Source organism: Ambystoma mexicanum, chromosome 5p (assembly GCF_040938575.1).
Source record: "Ambystoma mexicanum isolate Mex_15411 chromosome 5p, UKY_AmexF1_1, whole genome shotgun sequence".
Classification (NCBI taxonomy): domain Eukaryota; kingdom Metazoa; phylum Chordata; class Amphibia; order Caudata; family Ambystomatidae; genus Ambystoma; species Ambystoma mexicanum.
In genome coordinates, this window is record NC_090930.1 from 1,145,049,786 (window position 1) to 1,145,074,405 (window position 24,620).

Here is a 24,620-nt window from a genome sequence, read left to right on the forward strand (position 1 = left end):
GGTCGTCATATCTTCTATGTGTGCGTTAGTCCAGGCCCTCGTGACGTCACCATTCGTCTTCCCTTAAGGACTTTTTGGTTTCTTCCTGGACAGTACTTAAGCAATCTTCATTTCGTTTCATTTGCTGGTAGGGTTTTCTCAATGGATACCTTACTGTCCATGGTTGTCTGGTTATCAGTACTTCAATCGGTATTATTCTTCTGATAGGCACTGGGCAGAGCCTTACTGCGGCTCTCTGCTGGATTATTTGCTCACCATACGTCACATGTCTCGGTGTGAACGTTTCTGGTACTTCGAACTGGGCGACTCGAGTGCAGGCCTCGCTCGGGACCTCCTCTACACCGTGACCAGGCTTTGTCAAGGCGTAGCAAAAATCAAAACAATTTAGAACCAATTATCCAGGGCTGAAATAGGGTTCAGTTTAATTCCTAGGGTTGGAGCCCTGGTGTATACAATATTGGACTGCTCCACGATGTAGTCTTTTAAGTCTGGGTCCGATATTAGTATATGCCATTTTTTTGGGAATATTCTCTTGATCGTGTTGTTATCATTAAAATACTGGGTTATGATTCTTTCTAGGTGTTTCTAGGTGTCAATAGTTGTATTCTGTTTGTGGCTGTGATTCTTTCTCTGGCCTTCTGGACACATTGCTTAGAGTATCCTCTGTCTATGATCCTCTTTTTGATAAGTTCATATTCTTCATGGTAGGTCGGGTCCGCACTACAATTTCTCCTAGCTCTGGTAAATCCACCAATGAATATATTGTTAATAGTACTCTTTAGGTGTGAGAAGGGAGTCAGTCTCCTGGTGGACAAAGTGTAGTCTCCTTGAACGTCAGGACAAGAGAAGCCAGGGGAAGGGAGGCATTAAGAACTGGCCTTAAGTTAAGAAAGAACTATACCGTAAAGCTTATATCCAGACCAGGAGAAAAGAGTTATTCTCCTGGCCTTAACAATTGACTTTATTTACAAACTGATATAAATACAGACGTCAGGGGAAGGGAGTCATTTTCAAGAGAACATTTGTATAAACCAAATCAAGCATACCAGGAGAAGGGAGTCATGGTAGAGGAACATTTTGTTGGAATACAACCTATATACAGGCCCCCAACTCTTAGTATAAGTCTGTACTACCACAGGATCTTGGTGGAATGGCAGAGCAGCCAGGCTTATCTTATGAGGAGGATGTGAGCTGTAGGGAAGTACACTGAACCCAGTAAATACAATAATTCAAAGAAACCCTTACACATTGAAAGTTATATTATAAATATATTGATTATTATTATATCCACAAGAAAGGTAGTTAAACACTTATTTCAACTAATCAACACGTAGGAATTATTAACAATACTTTCAATTGTAGTTGTACGCAGTTACAAATGTTACACATAGATTGACACTAATGACAGGTCTAGCTTATTATCGGTACTACCGCACACTCACATTGATTACAGATAAGCTGTAATTGCATTAATTTAGTAAATTATATCAGACAGTCTATAGGAAGGAAAAGGATGTTTATTCATACTTTAGCAATATTATTAGTCTGGCAAAACTTGTCAAGGCTTATAATATTTCACAAGTCCAATCCTTAACTAACCAAAAGTCAGTGTAGGAGTAGACAAAAAGTCTTACGTAGCAACAGGAAAAGCAAAGTTCCTCTGTACTTTAGTCACTAGAATAAAAATGCTTAGCAGGATACCGCCAGTTATAGGGACCCTGCAAAGAACTCCCTAATATGACAAAATCTGTCAAGCCTGGGCCAGAGGTATGGGTGGACACCCAAATACCTTGCAATGCACTCCAGTCACACTGGAGTGACTCTTTCGGCTTAAGGTACGTTCTACCTTTAGCCCCACACTTCTTGGGTTAGAAGAAGTAAATGCAGCTAGATTCATTCCTGTGCAGCAGCAACAGACACAGTCTCTGGATTCCTCGGTGTGGTGACAAAAGGAAGAACTCTGAATGAGATGTCACAGCAGCAGTTATGAGAAAGGACCATAAGCTTGGATTTCTTCGATCTCTCACACCGGTCTGCAGTTTTGGCGCCTTTTTATAAGCTCCAACAAAGGACAGTTATCGCCGGGGTTATCACCCGGTCAATCTTCCTCGGTTCTTCAGTCCTGCACTCTGGTGAGGGGACTTGGATGAGTTGGGTCGTGCCTCTGGAGATCACCAAAGTTCTGGCCAGATTCGTCAATGGCAAGATGTTGCAAAGCAAATGGGTCGTTCTCTTCGGAGCTCCTCTGTCAATAGGAAAACAGGGTCAGGACAGCAGTAGTCGCCTCACAGTTACTGGAGGGTCTGCAGGCATCTCTGGTCATCTTCAGCTTAGCCTCTTCTGTTCCAGTGGTCGACTTGCCTTCGACCTTAGGCACCTCACCTTATATTCGGATTTCCCATTCACTCCTCTGCAAAACTCTCTCAGAAGTTTACAGAAAGGGGCGAGTGGCTATACAATCAGGACAACCAGCCCCCCCACAGTGGGAACTGGTTCCATTCAGGCACTCTAGCAGATAAAGGGCAGGGGAGTGTCAAACTCCTCCCGTTTCCAGTCCTCGCAGACACACTGGAGCTTAGGCGGGGACACACAAGGGTTCCCGCCAAAGGCAAAACACAGACCTCCCCCTCCCAGAATGGTAGAAGGGCTAACAAAGCACAATCACACGAGAAATGGCAAAAGAAAGGAGGCACCATTTTAGAACATAGTTGACCCTATTGTGAACAACCGAGACTGTGAATACAGTCTGCTGTAAAAAATAGCACAATAGTTGGTAAATCTTGTTAACACCTTGGTGTGCCCAATACAAGAAAGGAAAATTTGTAGTCAGTAAAGACCAATATCATAACACCAGTGATTAGATCCATTGGTTTGTGTATTTGGGTCTTTACTGACCACGAATTTTCATTTCTTGTATTGGGCACACCAAGGTGTTAACAAGATTTGTGTCTAGTCTAGGGAAAGACTAGTTATGAACGGTTACAATTCAATTGTGAGCATTTCGCTCTGCGTCACTTGCACTTTATTTGCTACTAGGTTTTAGAATGTATTTTTAAGATTTTGTTTAATGATTACTAATAAAATTTATATTTTGTGATAATAGATTGGTGCAGTTGATTATATCCTCTCTACTTTTGCTTTTGTCCAAAATTCATAGCACATAAGAATGAATGAGGGGAAAAAGGTCCCCCTCATTCACGACAGAAAGAAAAAAGTCCAGCAAAAAGTGCTGGGGCTCTCACTAGGAGGGGATTAAGCATAAAACTGAAAACGCCCAAACACAACCTTTGTTTGTAGTGTGAGGGTTAGAGTAGGCATCTGACACAGGACACTGGAACTTTGATTGGATGGACATTCTGACAATTCCTTTAGTTTTAGTTTGAAGCAGCGAAACACCTCTTAGAGATAGAACAGTTAGCTTTTCAATACAATAAATAGAAGTCTATAACCACCATCATGCCACCGTTGTGTCCTTCGACACCCTTACAACAGCCACTAATACTTGTAATGAACAACCTATTGCTCTGAGAAACTAACTACCACACATAGAAAATCTGTTGATTTCTAACACACCAGAATAAAGTTACCTCTCTCCATCTTGATAAATGTTCCATTTAGTGGATCCGCACACAACCGAACTACCACAAAACATACCCCTCTTACCCTTTGTCATCTGCACCCTCTTTCCTGTTTTCTCTTCTCCCCCTCCCTCACCCCCCATTTCTTTTCCTCTGCAGAATAAGGTCTGGATACCCCCGGAAAAATACGCATATTTGCAGACAAGGCAGGAACTCTGAGACCACGGTGGTGGTGATTTAATGCAGTATAAAATGGGGTAACCTAGCAGCGTACAATCTCCAACTGTTAATCCCAGTGCATTCTGTTTTCTAGTCAGCCACATTAATGGCCATATCATTAGATTAAAATGCACAGGCTGAATATTCTTCCCTATGCTTCTAGCATGCGGCCCAACCTTTCCCTGACAAGCAGTCCTCAGACCTCCTCATGGGTGTAAATACTCAGTGTTTCCAATGGCATCCCATTTCTCTGCATGTCCTCACAAAACTGACGCCACAGGTTGGTAAAAGCCTTTGAGTCTACGGGGATACAGCCTGCCGAAGCTTGGCAGTATTCATGCAGGATAAACTATTTAAATCCAGTGCCGTATCCAATGATCACATTGTTTCTATAAAAGAGAGTGCTTAGAGTTGCCTAGGGGGGGCGTTAATGGTTACAGCCTGCTTTGGAGAGGAAGGGTTACGGGTCCCAAAACAGGTCCCAAAATCAAATACGTCTTGGTAGTGGGATTAAGGGCTGAATCGAAAACCCAGGAAGTGGCAAACGAGAAAGACTCCAAAGTAAAGGGGGTTGGCCCATGGTGGGGGAGGAATGAGCATGTGGTGGAATTGTTGAGCGTGACAGAATCAGAGTAGGACAAGAGAGGTGCTGAATAAGGTAAAGGAGGCGGCGAGGCCTCACTCAAGCAATTTGGGGAGGTAGGAAAGGAAGTGCCTTCACACCCGAGAGAAAATCCAGTAAGTGGCCAACGAAAAAGGGTTGTGGCATCACCCCATTGATTGGGTGTCTGATGACAGATTTAAAGAATGCATCTCTGTTATTGGGACCAGAGATAACTCATGAGAACCCAATCTTCTGTCTAACATGAGATTGTGCCGTCTTACCTAGAAATTAGTCACAAAACACAGAAGACGGCACGTATCCAAAGAAGATAGCTACCCACACCGTTTTTACAGTGTACCCCTAAAGGAACCCAACTGCTGCTGAGCACAGGGAGCTCAGTAACTGGTTTATCCTTTTCCATGAGCAAGGGGCACAAGCAGAGTGGAAAGCCCTCAAGAATCCCTCAATCCTAGGTGAGACCGGCTGCCTAAGCACAGACCTGGCATGAAAAGGCAGCAACACGGGGCACAGACCGTCACACAATTTCAGAGCTAGAGACCTGTGGTTGCTAACAGAGGTAAAGAACTGAACTTCAACTGTAAAAAGAAAAGTCAAGCCGAGGATTCCCTTTCCTACCAGGTGCCAAGATGATATCTTTAGCAAACCGGACAGCTACATGATATTCCTGCTCCAGCAGGAACACCTCTTGGGCACAGCAGCATCACTAGAGGCTCCTCACTTGAAGATGATCTTTTACACCAATGTACCTGCCACTCAACAACAGAAGCACAGGAACCACTGCCTATAACGTCTTGCCTTGATAGGAACCAAGTATTGGCTGCCTGCAGTCAGTAATTTTAAAAAACAACTTACGTGGAAAAACGACATCCCTAATATTGGGTTGTATCCTTACCACTGGTGATCGTGAAGCATTAGGACCAGTACCACAGCCAGGCAATCAAAGGTTTGCACATTTCTCCTGCAATTTCGTGTAAGTAACTGAATCCCAGGTGAGCCTAAACAGGCCCTAAACTAACCCAGATTACAAACGGTCACAAATGGTACCCTAGGTTCCTGGTTAACAATTTTGCTGTTAATCCTAAAAAGTAGGACCAAGGCTCAAGATGGCTGAATGGGCAATGATGCAAAACGTGGTCAGATTTAAATGTCTTCTCCTGGCTCACTAAATCTATCCACGGTAAGACAACATTGCATCCATCATCCTCTATCCAACTCTACAAGCCTTCTCGTAATCTCTGCTCTGCCTCCTTAACTACTCGCATGGCACACCCTCTGTACTTCCTGTTGACTCTGCTCTTTCTCTCTTTTTGCTCCACTTTCATGGAATTCTTTTCCCCCGGACATCAAGAAACAGTCCACACCATTTTTGTTCAAAACCAAACTAAAAACCTACCTCCCATTTACCCTCTTAAGCTACCTCTCATCTGCCCTTCTAGCTAACATTTTCCCCCTGCCTCTAACCTGCCTCTATCCCTCACTTTCTCTGCCTCCATTCTTGCACTTCATCCATCATGGTCACATCCTTAATATAGTTGGCGATATTGCACACCTCTAATGAAAAAAGGTCTAATGTCCTAAATCTATATAAACCCACCCACGTTTGTCCCCAGTGACTGTTCCAATTACTACCATCTATAGCCTGACCAGAATGTCACTCAAACTCACCCCATTGTAGAAAGCTCACTGCCTCCTGTCAAATCGGGTTTCTCATCTATAGTACATGGTTTTGTGATTAAAAGAGCATTGTTGGAACACCAGGCGGCGTGGACCAAGATGGTTGCGTAATACGGTGCTATGCCAGATGCGGTCCTTCCATTGATATATGAGCTTTCTCCCCGGTGCTTGATAGCGCTGCCCTTGCACGTGAGACAGAGGTGAGGTGCTGGGGACTGGTGGCCAGTGCCGGCTCTCGGGCTGCATCAGTGCTGGAGGCAGTTTGGCCGCCTGACGGGGCTGGTGTTGCGAGTAACGGAAGGCCGCAGCTGAGGTTGGCCCAGGAGGAGTGGCCTGTACAGCGAGGACTGGTTGAAGTGAAACAGCTTGAGTGGTGCGCGATTGTCGACCGACGTGAGGACGACTCAGGAGGAGCGGCTGGCACAGCGCGGAAGCCGGAGCTCCGCCGGAGCAGGTGCAAGATGGAGCGGGCAAAGGGGCCCATGCGGCGTCTGATGGCAGGCTGAAGGGGAGGACGGCCCTGGAAAAGGAGCTCAACCCACGAGGGAGTAGCTCCTTCCTCACGGCAGACACGCTGTGGAGCGAGGGCCCTGCTGTCAGTGGGGCACCTACAGTGGCTTGCTGATCCAGCAGGGAGCTTGGTGGGCCTATGGTCCACTGCTTGCCCGGTAGTGGGCAGGGAGAGGCACCCACATGGGTGTTGAGTAAGGCAGCACTGCAGAGAAGGTGCCTGAGTTGTTGAGAGAGGTGGAGGTGACTTGCTGCACGCAGGGGAGTGCGGAGGCCTGCTGAGTGGACTAGCGAGAGACTCTGCCGGGGAAGGCCCCCATAGTGTGGAACCAGTGCACAGGAGGTGTTTTGTCACATTTGGCTAGAGGAGGCCTGGACGCAAGTGTGCAACCGTCTGACAGGTGAGCAGAAGGCTTGTAGAGGCAAAACAGTTGTCGGAGCATAGCAGTATTCACCTTGTGTCCAGCTGAGAGGGGCGAGAGAGCGAAGCGTGCCACGGGGTCGAGCTGCATGGTGCCCTTGCAGTGGTGAGAAAGAGACCCACGGTGCTTCCCAGTGTTTCTCCAGGAGTGTGAAGGATTGGGGCAAATGAGAGTGGATTGCCAGGATACACAGTAGACCTTGTGGAAGCTGGAGAAGAGGGCACGCACAGGGGTTCAGTCCCTGCAGCGCTACCGGAGGGGGATTGAGATGGACTCTGGGAACATGCCAGGCAAAAAGGGAGATCTAGAAGAAGGGGGTTGAGGGTGTGTCCACTTAACAAGGGAGGACCTGAAGGAGATCTTGGCCATCAGGAGCGATATTCAGGCATCCATTTGTGACCTTAAAGGAAGGGTGGACAAGTTGGAGAACAAAATGGAAGGAATGGAAAACAACTACTTGCAAGTGGACCTCGTGGCCATGAGATATGAGGCTAGGTTGACGGACTTGGAAACCCAAGAGGAGGACACCCTGTTGAAATTTGATGACCTTGAAAACAGGTAGCGCCGGAACAACGTACGCATTTCAGGCCTGAGGGAACAGAAGGGGGAGACCGTGGCGGATGTGGGAAGGAAGGTGCAAGGTCTGATTAGTGTTTTCCTTCTATCAGAAGGAGGGAAAGGGGTCCAGCTGAGAGGGCCCGCAGAGGTGGGGGATTGTGGGGCAAAGGGCCGATATCGATTGTGTTCCGTTTCCTCAGATACAGGGAGAAGATGGAGGTACTGGAGAGGTCAAAGCGCATGAGGAGTGTTCAGTATGAAGGGGACTCGGTTAGGGTGTTCCAGGACCTTTCAGGACTCACTTTGTCCCGCTGGAGAGACTGCCGCCCCGCACGCAGTGGCCGACAGAAAAGGGGGTCCGATATGGTTGGTCATCCCCATTTGCTTTGACATTTGAGTGGGGTGACACAAACTATTGGATTACCTGCAAGCAGGAGGCGCAGCAGGTATTACAAGTCCTGAAGGAGGAGTCCTTGAATCCAGACGCAGGTGGGGAAAATGGTGGGGTGCCCTCAGAGTCAGAATGGAGGAACAAATTCCTGACAAAGGGAAGGATTCCAGACACCCCCCCTGGCCCCCGCACCAGTGATATGACTGATCTGAATAGGAGATGAGGAGCTTTGTTCAGGAGTGATTAGGCTTCTCCTGGCTAAGCGTGTGCTTGGTATGATCGGGGAGAATAGAGGGGACATGAAGGACGGATGTTGAGGCAAAGCGTTCCTTGGTGGCCCATCATATGGTGGGTGTCTCTGCTTGGGGAGTGGGGGAGTGATTGGGATGGGAGGGCAAGGGGGTGGGATGGGAAGTGGGGGGGTGGATTTGGAACAGTTGGGTAAGTTATTTCCTTTTGCAACAGAGGGGTCGCATGTTAGAATGAGGTACAGCCATGGTGCATGCGGATAGTGCGGGGTGGACGTGCTCAGGGTGGGGCTGTTAAACGTGAAGGGTCTGAACTCTCCCACCAAGCGCTAATTGGTGGCTATGGAATTTCAAAATCAGGGGTTGACATTATGCTGTTGCAGCAAACAGGGTTGGTGTTTGGGGAGCAGAGGCGTATTCCCGGGGGTCAGTTCGGACAAGTGTCCTGGGCATTGAGGGCGAGCAAGAAAGGTGGAGTGGGTATCCTCTTTCACAAGCGGCTTCGGCTGGGTGACATGAGTGTGTGGCGTGGGAGGAGGGTGGGGGGGCTTGGTAGAGCCTTGCTTATCTCGGGTACCTTAGAAGGCAGCGCAGATGAGACTGGACACTATTTACTGCCCCAAACAGGGACAGTTTCAGTTTTTTCAGGAAGTACTCGGGAGATATTCTGTCAAAGCAGGGGTCTCCTACTTATAGGCTGGTACTTTAACAGCAGACATGGGGATGGATAGTAGTGGTGGGGTGGTCCATCAGGGGATGAGGAACCCCAGATGGGGGGTGATTTTTGTAGTTATATGGTGGGGAAGGGTCGGGTAAATGTTTGGAGAGCGTGTCACCCAGAGACTAGGGGCTACACCTTTTTCTCCCCAGCGCATGGTACTCGGACACGGATTCACTACTGGTGCATACAAAGACAACATTTGGGGTAGGGTGTCCGGTTGTGATCTTACTCCCATTAGCTGGACAGACGATAATATGGTTATTAGGGGCATTTCCGTAGAGGGATTACAAACAAGAGATTCCCTATGGAGATGTAATGACATGTTGTTTAAGGATGTGGTCTTTCTGGAGGAAGTCAGAAAAGCGGTGGGTGACTTTTTCCTGTTTAATGACACAGGTAAGGTGGACCTCAATATGGTTTGGGAGGCTGCGAAGGCAACTTGGAGAGGGCTTCTGATAGGAGAAGGGGCAAAAAAGAAAAGGGTTAGGACCCTGTTGGCAGAGAGTTTGAGGGGTGCGATCTGTGAATTAGAGGCTGAGGCAACAGAAAGTATGGGCCAACCGGGGAAAGCTTAGGCAAGGAGGAAGAGACAGGAGTTGAGGGAACTGGAGGTGGGGAAGGTGGTGCCCAGTTTGCAATCCCTGCGACAGCGCTATTATGGGAAGGGGGACAAAGCGGATGCAATGTTGGTGTCACGTCTTCGTGGGGCAGCGAGCGGACCGTTCGGTGGGGTCAATTGAGGATGCTCAGGGTACGCTTCACCCCACTACAATGGGTGTACTGCACGAATTTGCCACATTTTATGAGAAACTCTATAAAATAGAAATGGTGGCTGAGGAGGGAAAACTTGAACAATATTTGCAAGGAGTGTCTTTACTGTGTCTGGACAGGGGGAAGTTGGAGGGTCCCATCACCACAGACGGAGGTGATGGCAGCAATCCGTGGGATGAAGGCTGGGAAGGCGTCAGCAAATAATGGCTATACAGTGGGTATTTTTAAGTCTTTTGCCAACGAGCTGGCTCCCCACATGGAGAAACTCTTTAATCACATACTGGTAACGGGGAGGGGCGCCCCGCTCTTTTAGGCAGGCTTTGTTATTGGTGATCCCAAAGGAGGAGAGGGACCCACAGAGTTGAAAAATCGTACCGACCCACATCTCTACCAAATGTTGATGACAAGATTTTCACTAGGGTATAGGCATCTAGAATGAAGCGCATTATGCCCCGCCTGGTCCATTAAGACTATGTCGGTTTTATCAGGTGTAGGCAGAGGGCAGATGCGTTCTGGAAGACGCTGCACATGATAGATTTAGCAGTGAATCAGGGAGGTAACCACACATTGTTGGCCTTGGATGCTGAGAAGGCTTTCGATAGGGTAGACTGGGATTTCCTATTTGGGGTAATGAGAAAATGTATAGTGTTGGGGGTGCAGAGAATTTAAGCTGGGTCTGTACACGAATGATGTCTTCTTGCATCTAAAGAATCCACACAGCTTGTTTCCGGCAGCCATGGCACTCATTGAGGAATATGTTTTTTTTTTTAGGGTGTAAAGTAAATTGGCAGAAGGTGGTCCTATTCCCATTCGCTAGGGATGTACAGAAAGAGTTGGAGGCAGGGTTGAACAAAGGGAAGTTGCCAGTTCTCCTATACCTGAGGTTTAAAGTGGCCCTAACATCTGACAAATGGAAGGATTTGGCCCAAAGAGATTTCACCCCTTTTGAGAAGATCCTAGATAGCCATACGGAAATGAAGGGACTCATTGTGTTGCTTTATGGAGCGTTGGTGGGGGTGACTAAGGAATTGGTGGAAGGGCTCCAACAAAGTTGGGAAAGAAACGTAGGGGTGGAGTTGGATGATCGCCTGTGGGCCCTAATGTGTAGGAGGGCATCTAAGACCTCTGTGGCCCGTCAGTTGAAACTGCATGGAGTGAAGCTGTTGCACCGATGACAATACGACTAGGTGCGACTATCCAAAATGTTTCCTTCAGTGAGCCCCTTGTGTTGGCATGGTTGTGGGGAGAGGGCGGATTATTGGCACATGTGATGGGGGGTGTCGGAAGATTCAGGTTTTTTGGGCCAAAATCCTGAGATGGATCAAGGAGGTTGAGGGGGTGGGCTGTAGCCTGGACCCATGCTGGAGAACAATAGTTACAGGTAAGTAACTTGTTCCTTCTCCAGCATGGGGTCTGACATGGATTCACATGCTCATGAATAAAGAATACATAGCAGTACAATATTACACAACCACGGGAGGTAGCAAGGCTCAACAGAAGCAATTACTTTGACCTCTGGAACAGGCTCACCTTCAACCGAACCGGTTGTGTAGCACTACTTGGTCGACCCTGGACTCCTCTCTGGAATCCCTGTCAACGCAGTAGAATCTTGTGAAGGTGTGCGTGGACCTCCATGTAGCAGCCCTGCAGATGTCCGCCAGGGGCACACCGGACAGGAACGCCGTTGTGCTGCAGCGATCGCTCTGGTGGAATGGGCTCTTGGACGGCCAGGCAGCGGTTGGTTTGCCAGCCGGTGACAGTGTGTGATGCAGCCGGAGAGCCACATGGAGATGGGAGCCTTGGACTTGGGCCTTCCCATGGTTCACAGGACCAAAGTTCATGAATAGCTGAGATGTCTTTCAGAAACTCTTTGTGCGTGCCACATAGAACTTTAGCGCATAAACCACATCCAGCAATTGCCAAGTCCTTTCATCCAGTGACAAAGGTTTTGGAAAAAACACAAGCAACACCAAAGGCTCATTGAGGTGTAATTCCGACGGAACCTTTGGCACGAAGGTAGGGTGCGTCCGCATCATCACCCTCGTGTGGTGAAAAGTCAGATTAGGCTGTTTGCAGGAAAGGGCCTGGATCTCACCTACCCTTCCTGGCAGAGGTAATGGCCACGAGAAAAGCGGTCTTCCACGAAAGGAACCTGAGAGGGGATTGATGCATAGGCTCGAAGCGAGCCCCCATGAGCCTCTTCGGTACCACGTTGAGTTCCCATGTTGGGGCAGGGGCCTTCACCGGCAGAACGATTGAAACAGTCCTTTGAGGAACTCCTTGACTAGACAGTGGGACCAAAGAGAAGACTGTTCTGGAGACCTAGTGCAGTGGGAGATAGCCGCCAGATGCACCTTGACAGAGGCATGCGCCAGCCCTGCCTTGGCCAAGGACAAGTAGTACAGAGGAATCTGTGGAGCAGAGACCCTCAGAGGGTTGATCTTCAGCATCCGGCACCACGTTGCGAAATGTTTCCACTTGGGCCCGTAGCACTCAAGAGTCAACAACGCTCTGGCCCTGGCACGGACCTCCCTGTAGTCCAGCAGCAGCTCATACCCTGCGAACTCGAAGGCTTCAGGAGCCAAGCCTTCAGGTTCAGCGATCCTGGGTCATGATGTAGACTTGCGCCTCCTTCTCTGGTGAGCAGATCCACGACCACCGACAGCTTGCCCGGGGGTGACATTGACAGGCTTAGACGATACGGGTACCAAATCTGCCTCAGCCACACCGGGGCAGAGAGGATCATCCTGCATCGGCACCGTTTGTGTCGATTGAGGACTCGCAGGGGAGGCAACAGATGGAACGCGTACAGGAACAGGCCTTCCCACGGGAAGGAAAACTCATCCCCCATGCTCCTGAGCTGGTGGAACCTGCTGGCGAATCTCTGGCATTTGGAATTCATTGCTGTTGCAAACAGACCGATCTCGGGTCTGCCCCATTTGAGGAAGAGGCTGTCCACTTGATCCTGTCGAAGTTCCCACTCGTGACAAGAGTGCAGTTCCCTTCTGAGCGAGTCGCAATGATGTTCTTGACTCCTGCCCTTGAGGGACGTACGGAACGACTTGAGGGCCCAGAACACTGCCTGCAGCTCCAGGACATTATTGTTGAAATCCCTCTCCTCCAGTAGCCACAGGCCTCTGGTGTGGAGACGTCTGGTTTGGCCTCCCCAGCCCTCCAGTGAAGCGTCTGTGGTGACCGTGTTCTGTTGTGGGGGGCTCTGGAAATCTGTGCCCCCGACGATGTTGGAGCGCACGCCCCATCACCTTATCACTGGACGGAACTGCACATCGGGAACAATCTTGTCTGCAAAGCTTCCGTACACATGGATCCACCAAGCATCCAGGAATTCCAGAAGGGGTAGCATCCGCAACCTGCAGAGTCAGATCAGTTAAATGCACAACATCATGCCGAGCAGCAATTGATGGTCTGCACAGTGGCGTTCTTCAGTGCCAACAGCCGTTGCACCTTTCCCAGCATGGCCGATATGCTCTCCTCAGAGGGGGCCGCTATGCAGGAGAAAGTGTTGAGCCTGGCCCCCAGGAATAGCGCGTTCTGCTATGGTATCACGCAGGATTTAGGATAGTTGGCGGAGAACCTCAGATCCGCCCGCAACCGGACAGTACTCGCTGTGTGTTCGACGGCTACTTCCTTTGACTTGGCACGGATGAGCCAGTCATCAAGGTACGCGTACACATGTATCCCTTGTGACACAGATGGGGGTGCCACTGGCACCAGGCACTTCGTGAACACAACCTTTGGCGCAGACTTCAGTCAGAAGGGAAGGGCCTTGAACTGGTAGTGCCTTCCCTGTACTACGAAGGGCAGGAACCTCCGATGCTTCTCGTGAATGGGGACGTGGAAGTATGCATCCTCCAGATCCAGTGACAACAAGAAGTCTCCTTCCTCCAGTTGGTCGAGCACGTGCTGCAATGGGACATCCTGAATTTTTGGGACTTGAGGTATTTTTTGAGGCGCCGCAGGTCTAGAATGGGCCTCTAGCCCCCGGTCGTCTTCTTTACCAAGAAGTATCTGGAGTAGACTCTGGAGCCCTGGAGTCGCTTTGGAACCAGCTGTATGGCCCCCTTTTTTTTTTTTTAGCATGACCCGTACTTCCTGCAGGAGCTGAGGCGGGATGTGCTGCTCCTGCCGGCCCACCAATGGTATCCGAAGACACTTCAGCTGGAACTCTAGAGTGTGTCCGTGGGCGAGAGCATCCAGCACCCATCGGTCAGTGGAGATCTTTTCCCACTCGCTGATTAAGCCCCATAGACGGCCTTTAACCGCGGTGCATGGGTGGAGGGCACGACGTCCTGGACGGTTGAATCGTGCTTCGGGGCATGTGTGCCGCCATGGGAGCATCAACGTCGTCAACCTCCTTCACGGAAAGACTTGGAGCGACCCCTGTAGGTCTCTTGGGTCGTGGACCAGGAGGGTTAACGGTACGAGGAGGACCCTTCGCCGAACCCCTTCAACGATCTGCCTGATTTTCCACCGGAGGCATGAAAGGATGTACAATGCTGCTGAAGAGTGCCCAGGGCACGGGCCATCTCCGTCTTAATGGCCTGCAACGATTTGTCAACGGCTTTCACAAAGAGGTGGTCACTGTCGAAGGGCATGTCCAGCACCCTCGACTGGACCTCTTGACGGAAGTTGGTGACCTTCAACCAGCCACGACAACGGAGGCAGACACCGTTCCCCATCTGTCGGAACCCTGTGTCCGTGATGTCCAGGGCCACAATGATGGCATAGTCCGATGCCATCTCGCCATCCTGGAGGATCTGAAGGACCTCGACCTGCTTGTCGGGTAGAAATCCAGCAGCGGGGCCATTTCTACCACAGCTGACTGTCATATCTGGCCATGATCGCAAGTGCATTTGCTGCCTTGACTATCATCGCCGCCGAGTAGATCACTTTCCTACCTGTGGCGTCCAACTTCTTCCCCTCGCTGTCCGGAGGAACGGAGGCTGAAGATGAGGGATTAGAAGACCTCTTCCTCGCTGCCGCCGAGACCACCGAGTCTGGGGAGGGTAGCAACCATAGGCACTTGGGTGCGGACTCCGGCACCCAGTGCTTATTCTCCAGCCTATCCCTCTTCACCGTGGCTGAGGCTAGGTTTTGAATCCACGCCAGGCCCTCATCCCAAACATCGTCCAGGAGAGGTACCACCAGAATGGTCTTCCTTTTGGCTTCACATCGTTGGTAAAGGAAACCTTCCTTCTTGTCCTCTTCTGGCATCAGCTGGAAGAGCTCAGATGATCGGACGACCATGGTGCGGAATGACCCCACTTAGTCCGTGGGAGAAGCCCTCCGGGGCAGAGAAATGCTGCAGTCGTCCGTAGTCGCTGTGCTCATCCCCGTATCACTGGGTGGGGTGGGGGAAAAAGCATGTGCAGCATTCATGAGGCAGTGTAGGCTGCCGCTTTCTCTTCTTTGCCAGCCGTGGGCCTGGTGCCGGAGGTGCCGTCAGCATCCTCTTATGGATCTCCAACACCAGGGAAGAACCAACACGTCCCTGTGAGGTGTTGTAGCGGTAGACTTGCTGGTCCTAGCGCCCAGGTCTGCATTCCTTCCGTGGTCATCCTCCTCAGCGTTTATGCCATCATCCTTGCCCCACGTCCTCCGGGACCGTGTGAACGGACACCAGGTCCTCCTCGTTCGAGGAAGAAATATCTGTGCCCTGGAGCACGGTTAAGGTCCCCCCCTTTTTTGCATCCTGACGGGTCGGTCTCGGGGTTAGGGATGGCATCCTCTTCTCCGGCGTTTTCTCCACCGGCTTGGCCGAGGCTTCCCGCCTCAGGGGTAGGGCCACTGGGTGCCGCCGGAGTCCCCTGGAGTGGGTCAGCCCGTTTCGGCTTCGAGAGGGCATCCGCCACCAGCTCGATCATAGAGTATGACTTCGTCTGGACCACCGGGCCTTCAGTGGCAGGTCGGACACCTTTCCCTGCACCTTGGTCTTCTTCGTCTTCTCCCGGAGCTTCCCTGGGTTAGCCGATTTTCATCTTTGAGGAGGAGCTGGAGCAATGACTGGAGATGGAGCAGACCGCAAAGATGAATGTGCCCTGCCCGTCACGGGACCTGCTTGCGCGGTGACCCAGGCGGAAACAGACTTGCAGTGCTTGGCCTTGTCTTGGGCCCCCACGGATGGAGCGCCCTCAAAGGACTTACAAGTCTGTTCCTCTGACCGGCCAGTCCTGGGTGAGGCAAGCCCGTGCTTGCCGCAGGGGTTAGAGGCCTTGGCATTGAGCCACACCGCCAACCTACTGTGACGAACCTCAACGGTGCAGTTGGAGAAGCCAAGGCAGATTTCACAATCCGCTTCCCTGTGGTCCGGATGGAAACAGTAGAGGCACTGGGAGGGTTTGTCCTCCACAAACACATTCCACAATCGCCAGCTGGAGCAGAGCTTGAAGATGGAGCGTCCCTCTTCCTTCTTCCTTCTTCTCTGACATGGTCCGGCATGCGGTGTAGGCCCGATGGACTTCTGGAATCTTCGCTGAATCTCTCGACGATTGTTGCCCGTGAGGGCTGTTGAAAGACACCAACAAACAGATCCCTGCTTGTCGGTCAAAGGAATGAAAGAGCACACAGGCTCTATTTGACAAAAATAGAAGCTTTATTGAAAAAAAAGCACGAAAACATAGAAAAGCTCTCAGAGCAAAACACGAGAACTCCCAACACTTGAACGTGCTGTAAAAATCTGAAGATGGCTGCCAGAGGAGGGGCGTAGGGAGAGGGCAGTCATTGGCTGGGGGTAGTATGACCCAGAGCTCAGCGATTGGTTTATAGGAGAAGGACAGTTTGTAAGTGAAAGTGAAACAGTTTTTTCTTTTACCAAGTATTCCCGGCCCGACGACAGGGAATATTCATGAGCATGTGAATCCATGCCGGACCCCATGCTGGAGAAGTATTTTTTCATAATATCTGTGTTTGGGCATTCTTTTATTCAAAATAATACTCTATTATTCTGTGTCCTTGACTACCTTGTGTTCCCCTCCTAAAACATGGCTGCGATTGTTCGACCACTGCAAGGCAAGAAAAGAGAAGTATGACTAGGGTTAGGAATATCATCCCATGCCATGAACGTAGGTCTTGTTGAGTGCATGGAATGGACAGTAGGTCTGTTTTTGTACTTTACCCTGTGATTAGAGGTATGCTAAAAAAAGTGGGGGCAAGCACGATTGAGCAAGCAGGCACATATACTGCAACCTACTGTGCGTGATAAACATTCAAAACGTAGCACTTGGACGGTACAAGCAACCTATCATTTCCATACATTCAGCCATGGAGAGAGAACATTATTTGTAATGTACTTGCTAACTAAAAGGCCATTCAAGATATTCATCATATTTTGGGTAGGTCACTCTTTTAGGATTTCTGATGAGAATTAAGTTATTACCGCATATGTTCTTTGAGTGCAGAAAATGTCTAAGAGTTACAATATAATACTTGGCGGTACTGAGGCAATCATTTTGCAGTGTGTGCTGTACGTGATTCTAGACGCCGACTTGTGCGATATTTGTTTCCATATCTACATACAAATATTTAACAATATGAAAACGCCAGAGGCATTGTTTACTGAATACATAGAAAAATCTTTTACATTTTCTTCCGAGTTTACTCCCCACCTGAAAACCTGTGACTTTTCATATTTAAATGACTCTTTGAAACTACACAAATACGTGAAGAATATATAATTATGTTCCATTAACTGATATGTAGAGGACTGTTTCCTTCTGGCAAACGTTTGCAGTTTCACTTGAGCTAGCATCCTACGTATCCACTCATCTTAAAATCTACCCATCGCACAACACGTGTGTGTTAAGATACAGAAGATGCTGACAGCGAATGCCCAAAGATCTAACTGGTAGTATTCTACTTTAGGCTAAACTTGCTGTTTAAATTAAGGGGCAATGTGGAAGAAGTAGCTTTACACTAGGAGCAAGTATTTTAGGAACTATAGGGAGACTGGGACAGGCACAGTATTCCGAGAGGCCCCATTCTAGGAGCAAAAAGGCTGGATGACGTAAAAGCGGCTGTAAGGATATGATAGGGCTCTAAAACGACCAAGGTGACAAAAAGGAGCACAGATCTGAAAAAGGACCCAGCATGGTGGAATAGACCTGTAGCACACCATTCCTTAAAAGCTCTTCACATTTTTGCAAATCCTGATTGCAGGTTTGGCTGTTGGTTTCCCACTGCAAATAAATTAGCAGGTCCCTTGCGAATCATCCATTCACTGCTGACCCAATACGTTACTCTACTTTCACTACAGTCAGGCTCATCATTTGGGTGCAATCTCCCTTATGCAAAACAAACCAAACGGATCAATTTGAGTAGCAACATTCCGCACCATTGGCATGACATCAACCATCATCTGAACCAATTAGTGCTACCAGTAGAAAGCCTTACTTGTACAAAGGAATATCAGGCTCCCGCCCTTCTGTTCGAAGGGTCAGGCAGCACTGCTGGAGCTGTGACTTTGGGTCGTTCCAGTCCTGGTTCAAAATGAACTCCTAAAGAAACATACCAAAAAGAAAGACATTTTCAGATCTTTATTCCACTACCAGGTTTTGACCAGAATATTCAAGGTACGTCTTCACTTCGAATCATTAAAGCTTTCAGGTGGTGTGTATTAAAATGCATCAAATAAACTAAACAAAGCAGCTAGTAAGTATGACAAATCTCCCTGGCAGTGCCCAATATTGGCATCCAGCTTTTTCATTTGTTTCCAGTCTCGGCCAATTACAACTCCCAAAGCTAAGAGTCATATCCCTCAATTCCAAGGCTCACATTCCATGATAGACACCAAGAGTTCACCATCCAGCCCCAAATGTGGAACCACAATATCAGGGTCCTCTGCAGAGTTACCAAGTTAAGAAAGGCTGTAACATCCATGCTCTCCCCAGCCTACAAATTAGGTATGGCCTGCAACACCCTTCACCTTTTCAATCGGGGACCTTCCTAGAGTCAAGTGGGATTGTAAGGTGGAGTACAACCCTAAACAAAATAAAACAGCATAATAGTATACAGGATATCCAACATCAAGGGGAACATAAATCCAGACCAGTAACAATAAACAATGGCATGGACAACCTATACTTTATGGTTAAGTGCTTTTCCGATGTCAACGCAACCATATAATAGGAATAATTCTGCTTTGTAAATGAGAATTATATTTTACCTTCAAACGAGGGAAGAAGCACACGTTCATGAACCTATGAACATACTCCAAATCCTTATCGATGAAAAGAGCAGCAATGAAGGCTGGAAAGAAAATAATTGAGTTCCATCAACGTTCAACTGACACTAGGTGAACAAAGTCAATTTCTCAAAATTGATACACTTCCATAAAATCAAAAAAAAGATTGCATTAAAATATGCAGTTTTAATAATATGCTAATGGAATTTTTAACACCTCATTTTAAAATGCCCTGGGAACAATTTCATTGACACTCAAGAAATAAGCTTAATGAAAGAACGCTACTGGAGGCTCGGAATTGCTGCATTCGGCAAAAACTAGGAAAAGTACATTATGCCACATTTCATCCGAGCTGTTTCAAGTTTTAGGTTTAGAAAGAGTGCAGACAAAGAATCAGGTCATTGGTCTGTGTTATTGTTTCAATAGGCACATACATTCCATAAGGTCAGCAAGTGTCTTCGTCCGTAGAGTCAATGGCCTTTTAGTCTTATCGTTCGTAATGGCATACACGTGCATGTTTAGCTCTTCTGCTACTTTGGCCTGGGTCCTGTTATTCACCAGGGAACTACGTAACAACTACGGGGAGAAAAAGGGGACATACCATTATTCTTCTGCACTAGAATGCAAAAAGAAAGAGTTGCATAGCATATACTTGTTTTGTTGATTTGATACCCAAGCCATTCAAGAAGACCATGCAATCTTGCTCTTTTACTCCTCCAAATGCTGATTCCGTTTGTCATGAAAGGATGCAACAGAAATTCAAATAACAAAACAATTGTCCATGAAAGATATATATGGAATATCACTGCTGTACAGCATCATGATCCTACACACATTAAACGACAAAGGTGGCCAGAAAAGCAATAGACATGAAAAATCATTGCAAAGTACAAAAACTTATTGTACTGAACACATTGCCCTTCTGTGCATAGGGCTTTACACAGACTTGTCGAATCCTGGGTCGCTGAACACTAGTCTGAGCCAGTGTACGTGCAGACACTCGTAGGTGGGCAAAATATTGATGCACTGACTCCCTATTGTGTTCTTTCTTTATTTCGGACATCCAACTGGGGCAGGCAGCGGGTCAGATTGCAGGAGAGCGGCAGCAGTGCACTGGGACACTGTAATGGGGACGCAGGAGCAGCAGTGACGGTCAGAGACCGTGCCGGGCAGAGGATCTTCAGTCACAGAGGTAAGGGGGGGTGGGGGATCAGGGGAGCAAGAAGTGACAGGTGGTGTGTAAGCACAGCACAGCCGTTGCATAGAGCAGAGCCTCCACCGCCCCCAATACAAGGATGGCAAAGAGCAGGTCATCAAGAGAGCGGGAAGTGATGGGTAGGAGATGGGGGGAGTAGTGGAGGAGGATATAGGGTATGGGGCAGTGCAGCCCATTAAGGTAGAATGCAAAATGACAACAGAGGTAGCAGGGCGAGAATCAGTGGGATTTGGTGAATAGGACCACAGATTGAGAATCAGTGGGTGGGATTCGGCAGATGTTGATCGGCAGGCGGGATGAAGAGCAGGGGTTTGGAGTAATACATTGATCCCTGTGCATATTCGCTGTTAAGATTCATCTCTGCCTCCATCTTCCAAGTATGAAAGGAGTTGGCCCACAACTAGGAAATCGGATTACCCTCAAGCCCACCTGACTCCTAGAGGTAAACGCACAGAGTAGCCAAGAGTAAACTCTCACTCAGGGAGCAGGGTGGCAGAGCGAGCTCAGATCACATTTCCCTCCATTCAGCAGAAGATGCTGGAACTAGCAGAATCATGCAACACTTCACCTTCAAAGTGATGTTGTGCAGGTTGCCTCAGAAGAGCTCCAACAGGTTTAATATACTTCTTGTTGCAACAGGAATCACCCTAGAGAGTCACAAAGTGTAGGTGCAGTTTCTCTACCTCGTAGGAATATTTGAAGCAGGCTGACAAACTCAGTCTACGTTCAGAAACCAGAATTCTTTTAAGTATTTGGCAACCACCCAATCATTAGGCCCCAGCAATGCCAGGAAAGATGTTCTATTTGCCGATTTCTCCCCCATCAACATCAATGGAAAAGACAACATTTTGCTACTGTTTTGGATCGCTTCTGACTTTTGGAGGCCAGAGAAGTCATTTTGGCTTTCACTGGCCTTGCTAGGCTCTTCTGATTTGGGGACCCTGATCAGTCCTGATGGCCAGCAGTGCAGGAGAACTCAGTTCTAAATAGTGAAATTCTGTTTATTTTTCTTGCCCAACGTTACTTTACAGTGAAGAACGTAGGGACACTGCTGCCCTGTAGTTTTGTTAATTGCAACTTTGTGGTTACTAACTCAATATGTCCAAGATGGGCCAGTTGCTGCAGATACTTTGATAAGATTCTTGTTTTTATTGTCTCGTGCACTTTTGCATTTTTACAGCTTACAGCAAAATAGAGTATAGCGCAACACGTTTTCTTCCTATCTTTGGCCATCTTGTTGTTTGGCCCTCTTCCTGCTCTCGAAGAGCTGGAATTGCCATATATGGAACTCCCTTTCCTGGGCAAAGTGGTGGGCTGTGTGTATGGCAGATGTGGGGGCTGGGACTGTTCGCACCCAGTCCACAACCATGCCATTGTGTGTCTGTTGCTCGGCAGATGTGTTGGCTTCAGGCTGTCCAGGATTGCCAGCTTAAATGGTGCAGATCCTTACCATTGGTGGGCTTCGGGGTGACTCCAGCTCCAAATCTGGATAAGAAGGGACCCCATCATCTTTGGAGCCAAGACCCCTACGAAGAGGAGCATCCTTCTGAAGATCCAGAAATCATTGTTGGAAACCAGCCAGCAGCACTTTCATCAACCATCCCGGTGAAGACCTGCTCCTTTGCATATGATATGAAGGCCTTCATATGTGCTTCGACACCTGGAACAGGGGCAGCAAGTCTTGACCCGGCTTGAAGTTCCTGCCTTTGGAAGCCTTCGCAAGCATCCAACAAGAATCCTGTCGGCTGACCAGCTTCAAATTGGGCTACCTCGCTGCATCAGTATTCGTCCCACATTGAGCCTTGGGACGCCACAGATTCTCGATTTACGAAACAAAAAGAAACCTGCTGCAGTTTCACCTCTCCGCCATGAAGAGGGGAGCGTAGTAGGAGCCATTTCTTTGTTTTCACCATGAGGGTCATTTCTTGGAAATGGCTATCGTTGATCGCCGGCTGAATTGCGTCTTGGGAGTCTTCAGAGATTAGCACTGGAATGGTGGTCCTTTCTACAGTCCAGTAAAGGTGTCCAGTACCATTCCATTGGAGGATGGAAACGCAAACTAGCCAGACCCAAAAACCCGGAGCTGAAAGGGATCCCTGCACCCGAGACCCCGGGACATCCTTCAATGGAACAAAGGTATGCAAAAAGAGGGTCCAGTAATTTCAAAGACTTCTATGGTGGTCCCTGAATGCATCCGAGTCCACGGGTTGAGCAAGCATACCTGTTCTGCTGCCCCCTCTACCTGACCGTGAACGGTGGTGTTCTGTTCAAACATCCTCCCCTGGGATGCCCCAAGGGTGGGTGGATTGAAAGAGGGTCTAAGAACCTTTCTTCAATTATTATATAACTCTAACTTTGAGATACTTATAAGCTGTCTGTTGGCTTAGCCAACTCTTGTTCAGATTCTTAAAAAGGCTCCTAGCCTTTTGAAGAGAACTACATTGGTACGTGTGACTCTACGGAAATATGCCCCATCTTTTCTAGATAGGGAAGAACTTTTTCAGGTGTAGTGCCTTACCTTTTGAGACTTTGTATGGTGCTAACTCCTTTATTGTAAGCATATTATTTCTCCATTGACTAATTCCAGGCATTAGTTACAAGTACTCGCCAGATCTGGTATTGACTGCCTTTGCCTCAAGGAAGTCACACACCCATTTATATTCGCAAAAGGAAGGCATGTTTAGCTGTGCAGCTCATTCAGGAATATTAATGAGAAGAGCACCATCCAGGAGCACTGTGCCTAGACTCTATAAGCTCCTTAATTAACATGTATCATCATGTGCTCGGGCTAACTACCACTGTTCCTCCCTTCCACCAACACTCTTAGTGAGGCATTTGATGAGGACCCTCACAAAGGGACAATTTAGTCAAACCATACAGGAAAAGAAAAGAAAACAGGGGGCTCATGTCAGAACCACAATTTAGGAGTTTTGCCCAAACAGTGAAAAGCTGCTAGCCTGAAATGTAGCTCTCTGGGATAAATGATGCACATTAATCTGCAGATGGGTGCTGTGAGGAGTCAGAAATGTGAGGTGGATAAACTTGGTAAAGAATTTTTAACTTCTGCCATTTTATCAAATAAAACAGGTTAAATGAACGCCTCAATATCCCTACCAAGGATATTCCTGCCTGAAGTGAACTAAAAGGGAACACTGTAACCAAGGGATCTCTAACCCCACACGTATACAATAATCAAAGCAAAAAGGTATGATATTGCAACTCAAATGTATAAAACATGTAATCCGGTTCACAGTAGAATCAATGTCTCTTGTCATGGACTGGGCAAACTCCCCTTCCCCCAGATCCAAACATGAGTTTTCTACACAGTTCAAATAAAAATCAAGGAAATACGACTTTAACAGAAAGCTTTGTTGTTTAAATAAAGTAACATGTCCAAGTCTAAAAGCTCTCCCTCCTCCTGGAATGAGACCTCCTCTACATCTTTGGAAACAACAAATGGTTTGGTCAGAAGAACAAGTTACTTTCTTACCTGGTAAAGTTCTTTCGATGGGATGGTGCGACGACATATTCCATATCTATGATAGGTAATGTCCACAGCTGTGCTGCTTCGGAAAATCTTTGGCGTCTGCGTCCTGCGTCGATGCGCCGTCCCCGAGGACCTCCTCCGACGGCCGACGTCACCCGATGTGATAAGTAGGACGCACAACGCCCATAGCCTCAGTTATAGTTTTTTCCCAGAACGTGTGCCACCAGTTTTCTGCCAGTCAGACACACAAGGTCTTGCGGAACGCAAGCTGCAATCGCAAAAGAAATTCTGCAGCGGGGAAGGCAGGGAGGGAGCAATATGGAATACGTCGTCGGACCATCCCATCGAAAGAAAGTTACCAGGTAAGAAAGTAACTTGTTCTTCGAGGGGATTGGGTCCTCCGACGTATTCCATATCTATGACAGACTCTCAAATTGCGGAATAGAGAACTGCCTTGCCAAAGGCCAGATCTTGCCCTCTGATGGAATCGAGGGAGTAGTGACGTACAAAAGTATGTACGAAAGCCCAGGTGGCTGCATCACAGATGTGACGAATAGGAACTCCCCTCTGCAGAGCAGTAGACGCAGCCACTCCCCTGGTAGAATGGGCCCGCAAGCCAGCCGGAGGATCCTTACCCGCCAAGCGGTAACACTCGGAGATAGCTAAAATAATCCAACGAGACAAAGTCTAGGATCAAGCCTATGGAGCCTCTCCTCTTCCTTACCAGGATGTGGAGGAGGATAGAACGCCGGAAGAACAACCTTCTGGCTCAAATGAAATTCCGAAACCACCTTCGGAAGAAAAGAAGGACGAAATATAAGGACAACCCTGTCCTTATGAAACACAGTGAAGGGTGGCTTAACTGAAAGTGCCTGTAACTCACTCTGCGAGCGGAAGTAACCGCAACCAAAAACACAGTTTTCAGAGTTAACAACCTCAAAGGGCAAGAATGTAAAGGCTCAAACGGAGCACCCATAAGAAACTTAAGAACAAGGTTCAAA

The 24,620-nt window shown here is 48.2% G+C and overlaps 1 protein-coding gene across 2 annotated transcripts in view; it reads right to left on the reverse strand.

Annotated features, from left to right (window-relative positions):
- Nucleotides 1-24,620, reverse strand: part of DROSHA (drosha ribonuclease III) — a 1,388,683-nt gene that overhangs the window by 78,128 nt on the left and 1,285,935 nt on the right. For both annotated transcript variants that reach the window (XM_069613610.1, XM_069613611.1), the window contains exons 27-29: nucleotides 19,351-19,492; nucleotides 18,899-18,981; nucleotides 18,127-18,230 (exon numbers count right to left, since the gene is read on the reverse strand). In XM_069613610.1, coding sequence (XP_069469711.1) covers nucleotides 18,127-18,230; nucleotides 18,899-18,981; nucleotides 19,351-19,492 — 329 coding nt within the window. The remainder of the gene's footprint in view (nucleotides 1-18,126; nucleotides 18,231-18,898; nucleotides 18,982-19,350; nucleotides 19,493-24,620) is intronic.